Source organism: Hyla sarda, chromosome 1 (genome assembly GCF_029499605.1).
Source record: "Hyla sarda isolate aHylSar1 chromosome 1, aHylSar1.hap1, whole genome shotgun sequence".
NCBI lineage: Eukaryota > Metazoa > Chordata > Amphibia > Anura > Hylidae > Hyla > Hyla sarda.
Window position 1 is genome coordinate 23,781,460 of NC_079189.1, and position 7,365 is coordinate 23,788,824.

At 43.0% G+C, this 7,365-nt stretch overlaps 1 protein-coding gene across 2 annotated transcripts in view; it reads right to left on the reverse strand.

The window, feature by feature from the left end:
- LOC130322978 (vomeronasal type-2 receptor 26-like) overlaps nucleotides 1–271 on the reverse strand; it is a 46,567-nt gene extending 46,296 nt beyond the window's left edge. Inside the window, exon 1 of one of the 2 annotated variants that reach the window (XM_056553128.1) lies at nucleotides 192–271. In XM_056553128.1, coding sequence (XP_056409103.1) covers nucleotides 192–230 — 39 coding nt within the window. In that variant the 5' untranslated portion in view covers nucleotides 231–271. The remainder of the gene's footprint in view (nucleotides 1–191) is intronic. The other variant, XM_056553126.1, reaches the window with a different exon arrangement.
- Nucleotides 272–7,365: the final 7,094 nt, after the last annotated feature.

The following is a 7,365-nucleotide window of genomic DNA, read 5'->3' on the forward strand; positions in this document are numbered from 1 at the left end:
ACAGGTATTGTAATGGTACAAAGTAGCTCATAAGGGTGAATAGTCAATCTTAGTAGAAACAGTAACTACACAATCCAGGCAGTTTCAATACTTCAATGATCCTCGCAGTTCAGCAGGGGTTAAAAATGCTGGGCACCTGTGTTATTCTCTAAATGCAGTTTACACAGGAATAGTAAGGGTTAATATCTTACTTCAGATAGTGAACTTATATATGCAATAGCTGTCAGCATTCACTGTATGTGAGCCTCTGCAAAGTTGTATTGAAGGAGATTTATCAAAACCTTGTGCAGAGGAAAAGTTGACCAGTTGCCCATAGCAACCAATCAGATCGCTTCTTTCATTTGGCAGAGGTCTTGTGAAAAATTAAAGAAGTGATCTGATTGGTTGCTATGGGCAACTGGGTAGCTCTTCCTCTGCACAGGTTTTGATAAATCTCCCCCCAATGATTGTCTCTATAAAAAGTTACACTGTAGCAGGGAAATAGTATGAGAAGGCAACACTGTTAATATCAGCTGCCTTGTAGCGGAAGTACCTCACAATCTTTCAGGCGGTGTTTCAGGTAGAAATCTTCTGAAAATTCCCACAATTCGGGCACCTAAGAAAAGGTCTCTCCTTCTTCTTTCTGGTGATATGCTTTATGGCCCAGATTCATCAAAAAATAGAGAGATTTTCCCACAGCAGCCAATCACAGTTCAGCTTTCACTTTACCTCAGGTCGTTAGCTGAGCTGTGATTGGTTGCTGTGGGAAAATCTCTCTATTTTTTCTCTCACACAGTTTGATAAATCTGGGCCTATGTCTTTCTCACAATTCACTGGGCTGCACGGCAAGCACAACTCTCAGTGGGGTGGTATAGATCTGTGCTGAGACCAGCTTTTGCAGCTGAATCACCTCACCATCTTCAACTAAATGTTTTAGGTAGAAATCTTCTGAAAATCCCCACAATTTGGGTCCCGGAGGAAAGGTCTCTCCTTATTTCAAATGATGTGCTTTATGCAGGGCTCAAGTCCTGCAGGAACGCATGGGAAAGGAGTTCCTGCACTTTTTCCAAAGCAGGAACCCTGTTCCCATTAGCAGGAGTCCTGCAGGACCAGCCCTTAAGTGGAAATCTTGAGTGAGTTCCCACACTTTTTTTCCCCAGGACTTGACCCCTGGTTTTATGCCTGAAAAGGCACAGGAGTATTAGCTTAGGGTCGCTTTAGAGTGTCTCTGCCTCAGGAGTTCCTGTTAGACACGTCTGCTCATGTTAAGCTCCAGGACCGCCCCCCGACATTTTAGTGTGGTGATAAGTGACCCAGGAATGTGTGTTTTTATACTATATATTTTCATACACATCACTGTATATACTTTTGTTCATTGAATTGTCCCTTACCATTGCTCTACTGTGTTAAATACTTCCCTCCTGTATTCCCCTGAGGATTCCACTCTAACCTGTGGATGAAACACGTAGGGAGTTGAGGGCACTAATAGGATTTTTTTAGGGACAGGTTCCTGTGAGGGGCTGTCTTTTTCAAGGCGATACAACAGTAGCCAAAAAGGGTCAACTAGGGGCTAGATTAGGGTCAGTATATTAGACCTCAACTTTCTATTTATACCCTTGGCCCCCATCTGTGATCCCCCTATATGCCAATGTGACATTTTGATGTATTTATTTTTAATTATTTCACTTTTGTGTGTAATCACTCACTTGGGTTTCATAGGGTCAATATTTTTATATTTTACCTTATATCATTAAAAGTTAAGTTTTATATGCTTTTTCCTAAATTTTGGTAATTATTCCTACCTGGTTGTAAGATAACAAAGCAGTTTAAAGCATTTACATCAACAGGCATAAGCCATCTAAAGTGCTTTTGTGTCTATTTTCTGGGTTCACTTGCACACGGAGTATTTCTACTTAGTAGGAACTAACAATGCAATAAAGAACATTTCAAATATAATATGTATTAGCCATCTAAAGTGCATTATCGCAAATGTTCTGGTTTATTTGCACACAAAGTATTTCTACCTGTTCACAACATAACAAACCAATACATATTGTTTAAATTTAACATGCATTAGCCATCTAAAGCGCATTTACCGTATTTTTCGCCGTATAAGACGCACTTTTTCTTCCCCAAAACTGGGGGGAAAAAGTCGGTGCGTCTTATACGGCGAATACACCCCTATCGTGGCGGTCCCTGCGGTCTTCAACGGCCGGGAACCGCGGCTAATACAGGACATCACCAATCGCGGTGATGCCCTGTATTAACCCTTCAGACGCGGCGATCAAAGCTGACCGCCGCGTCTGAAGGGAAAGTGACACTAACCCGGCTGTTCAGTCGGGCTGTTCGGGACCGCCGTGATTTCACCGCAATAGCCGGGTTAGTGCTTACAGGACACCGGGAGGGACCTTACCTGCCTCCTCGGTGTCTTCTCCGTTCAGGGATCCCCTGTATGGCCGGCGCTCTCCTTCCTCGTCATCACGTACGTGCGTCGGCGTGCGTAACGACGTGATGGCGGCGACGGAGAGCGAGGATACCCGGCCGGCAGCAGAGACGTTCCGGAGCGACGGGGACACGGCAACAGCGATGGAGCGACATCCAGGGCAGCGGTGACAGGTCAGGAGCGGCGGGGACACGTATTACCTCCTATGCAGTGGTCTTCAATCTGCGGACCTCCAGATGTTGCAAAACTAAAACTTTCAGCATGCCCGGACAGCCAACGGCTGTCTGGGCATGCTGGGAGTTGTAGTTTTGCAACATCTGGAGGTCCGCAGGTTGAAGACCACTATTGGGTTCAAAATCTTTATTTTTTTAGATTTTGCACCTATAAATTGGGTGCGTCTTATACGCCGGTGCGTCCTATAGAACGAAAAATACGGTACATATATGTTCTGAGTTTAACCCCTTAAGGACTCAGCCCATTTTGGCCTTAAGGACTCAGACAATTTAATTTTTACGTTTTCATTTTTTCCTCCTCGCCTTCTAAAAATCATAACTCTTTTATATTTTCATCCACAGACTAGTATGAAGGCTTATTTTTTGCGTGACCAGTTGTCCTTTGTAATGACATCACTCATTATATCATAAAATGTATGGCGCAACCAAAAAACACTATTTTTGTGGGGAAATTAAAACGAAAAACGCAATTTTGCTAATTTTGGAAGGTTTTGTTTTCACGCCGTACAATTTCTGGTAAAAATGACATGTGTTCTTTATTCTGAGGGTCAATACGATTAAAATGATACCCATTATTATATACTTTTATATTATTGTTGCGCTTAAAAAAAATCACAAACTTTTTAACCAAATTAGTACGTTTATAATCCCTTTATTTTGATGACCTATAACTTTTTTATTTTTCAGTATAAGCGGCGGTATGGGGGCTCATTTTATGCGCCATGATCTGTACTTTTTTTTGATACCACATTTGTATATAAAAAACTTTTAATACATTTTTTATAATTTTTTTTTTAATAAAATGTATTAAAAAAGTAGGAATTTTGGACTTTTTAAATTTTTTTTCGTTCACGCCGTTCACCGTACGGGATCATTAACATTTTATTTTAATAGTTCGGACATTTACGCACGCGGCGATACCAAATATGTCTATAAAAAATGTTTTTTACGCTTTTTGGGGGTAAAATAGGAAAAAACGGACGTTTTACTTTTTTATTGGGGGAGGGGATTTTTCACTTTTTTTTAACTTTAACTTTTACATTTTTTTACATTTTTTTTACACTTGAATAGTCCCCATAGGGGACTATTCATAGCAATACCATGATTGCTAATACTGATCTGTTCTATGTACAGGACATAGAACAGATCAGTATTATCAGTCATCTCCTGCTCTGGTCTGCTCGATCACAGACCAGAGCAGGAGACGCCGGGAGCCGCACGGAGGAAGGAGAGGGGACCTCCGTGCGGCGTTATGAATGATCGGATCCCCGCAGCAGCGCTGCGGGCGATCCGATCGTTCATTTTAATCGCGAACTGCCGCAGATGCCGGGATCTGTATTGATCCCGGCACCTGAGGGGTTAATGGCGGACGCCCGCGAGATCGCAGGCGTCGGCCATTGCCGGCGGGTCCCTGGCTGCGATTAGCAGCCGGGATCAGCCGCGCATGACACGGGCATCGCTCCGATGCCCGCGGTTATGCTTAGGACGTAAATGTACGTCCTGGTGCGTTAAGTACCACCTCACCAGGACGTACATTTACGTCCTGCGTCCTTAAGGGGTTAAAGGGGTATTCCGCTGGAAAACATTTTTTTTTATCAACTGGTGCCATAAAGTTTAACAGATTTGTAAATGACTTCTATTTAAATACCTCCCAGTACTTATCAGATGCTGTATGTCCTCCGCCAATAAGAATGTTGGTGGCAGTAAAAACACCATTACAGATAGCAGTAGCAGCTGCCAGTGGCCTGGTGGTAGTAGTAGCAGCCGCATCAGCAAATAAAATTTCTCACTGTCTTCCAGGGGTTGTGTGGTTTCAGAGGATAGTATGGCCCTTGTTGGCTGGTTTGAGGTCTTCTCACGTGAAGGAAGATTTTGACGATATGACAACAAGTCCGTTGTCAGTGGATTCCTCATCCTCTACAGTTACATGGCACAGTGGAAATGTCTCTTCTAGACAGTGTTCCTTTATCTCTGTCTTTACTTTTACCCCAAGCAGAAGGAAAGCATTAGCCATGAGGAGGAGTTGTGTCATGCTTAGCCTTTGTAACGTGCTGCTGAGGTGGTGGAGGTGAAAGACATGGCCGAGCATAACACTAGTGGGACTGGTAATTGAAGGCATTAGGGATTAGCAAAGCGAATGTGACGAACCTGAATTTGTTACGAATTTCAGGAAAAATTTGATTCACAATGAATGTGAATATCTCCGCAATTCTGTTGTGTAAATCGCTTCATTAAACTCCATTTAGTGCGGTCCAGGCTCCAGGGCATCTAAAATGGCGGATCCACATGTGAGGACATGGGGCAAGGAATCCTGGGAAGGCGGGAACAAGGGTAGACGGGATGACCCTGAATCACATGCAGGATGCAGCCTATCAGTCACCCCTGAGATGTCACAGCCCTATATAATCGGCAGCCATATTGCGGCCAGTCACTTAAAGCATACCTGTCATAGTGCAAAAAAAAGAAAAAAAGTGATATGTTACTCAGGACCCAATCCTGACCATGTGCAATTTTATGTGTCTTGGACCTATATATTCAGAGATATAAGCATTTATCTGCTGGTGAGTTACTTTTTCATTGTGCAGGCTGGAGGGGGTGTGTCAGTCTGTCTCCCTCACAGGAGCAAGCCTGGGCAGTCAGCCAATCAGTACTCTCTACTCTGTAACCCTTTCCTCTCTGGTTTTATGCAGTGTCCTGTGTCAGAGGAAGATACTTGGAGCTTGCCTGCAGTAATCAGAAGACATTATGGTGAATTCATAACAGGATAAAAGTACAGTATTTTTATGAATACATGTTCTATCTGTTTTATCTTCTCCAGGTAAAGCTGGGTGCTAATCAGCATAGCTGTCACTATGTGTGTCATTCATCTTTCACATATTCCTGAATGTCTGATCAACTTCCTTGTCATTCAGGAGTCCGAGAAAGCTTTAACTATTTCAGCATGCTGGGAGTTGTAGTTTAGTAACAACTGAAGCTGCAATGTTTGTAAATAACTGTGTTAGAGCAGTGTTGCCTCCAGCTGTTTTAAAACTACAACTCCCAGCATGTCCACACATCCTTTATCTGTAGTTTTGCATACACAATAGAAATCTCCTATACTGGATACCGATATGCTTTATGGCCAGTATCCAGTATGCTGTAAATCTAGACTAGTCTGTCTGGCTAAAAGACAGGCGACCCCTAGTGGTGGCTATTTAGAGCTTGAATTTCAAGTGAAAAATATTTTTTTTTTTTTTAACAGGTATATATTGTGAAATGTCATATTATAATGAGTCCTGCAACATATGAAAAGTTTTTAACAATGACAGTGCCTCTTTAAGCCTTTCACTGCAGAGAGACAGATAGGGACCGACATAGCTGTGTGTTGCACAGAAAGCTTTTTCCAGCAGGGCGGTGTGTGTTTCACAGAAAAGAATTTTTACTGCAGCGAATTACCTCCCAATCACTGTTTACAGCGTTCTATTACAGAGAGCAGTGTGAGCTTAAGCACAAATCCTGCCTAGAAGCACTGATAGGGAAGGGAGTGAGATTGAAAGTGAAAGTGCAATTTTGGGTGTAGTACACAGCGACTGTGTGCTGCACCATTGGTGTGTACTGCGGATGTTGTGCACAAACACTTTTTTAAGCGTGCTGTAGTGCATTTTTCTGCCATCATATGTGCATAGCACATACGTACATCTAAGTGGTGCACTATTTTGTTCCTGTTAAAATCTCAAGGGCCTATATACTGTGAAAGGCCAGGCAAAAGTACTCACCGGCTGGTGTTGTACACAAATACTTTTTTAACATTACTGTAGTGCATATTTCTGCCCTCATAAGTGCATACCACATATGTACATCTAAGTGTTGTACTATTTTGTTCCTCTTAAATTCTCAAGGGCCTAGATACTGTAAAAGGTCGGGCAAAAGTACTCACCGGCCGGTGTAAACAAATACTTTTTTAAGCATACTGTAGCTCATTTTTCTCCCCTCATAAGTGCATATGTACATCTAAGTGGTGTACTATTTTGTTCCTATTAAAGCCTCAAGGGCGTAGATACTGTGAAAGTGCAGGAAAAAGTACTCACCGGCTGGTGTTGTACACAAATACTTTTTTAAGCGTACTGTAGCACATTTTTCTGCCCTCATAAGTGCATACCACATACGCACATCTAAGTGATGTACTATTTTGTTCCTGTTAAAGTCTCAAGGGCCTAGATACCCTGAAAGGTCAACCAAAAGTATACACCTGCTGCTGTTCTAGACAAATACTGTTTTAAGCGTAGTGAAGTGTATTGTACTTCCCTTATGTTTGTACTAAGTATGTCAGGCAGAGAAGTGCCAGGACATGCACAGAGGAGTGGCAAAGGCCTAAATTAATCATTCATTAGTGATAAGGAGAGTGACGTGGGAGGTGATGTTGCCAGCATTCAGGGTCCTGAAGCAGACACTGTTGAGGAACCTGAGGAGTAAAACAGTGATGTGCAGACACTTGTTGATGATGATGAAGCCAATCGCAATTGGGAGCGGGGTGCATAAGGGGCTTCATCATTATCAGGAGAAGAGGGTTGCAGGTTGTCTGTGAGGCTGCACGGTGGCCGAAGTGAAAATTCTGGAGCCAAACGTGCCCGGGAGACACCACCTGCTTCGCGACGCTGCCTACCTTCCCAGGAGGTAGTAGAACAGAGGTTCCTGGAGATGGCGGCAGTAGCAGTCAATTTGTGCGGACTG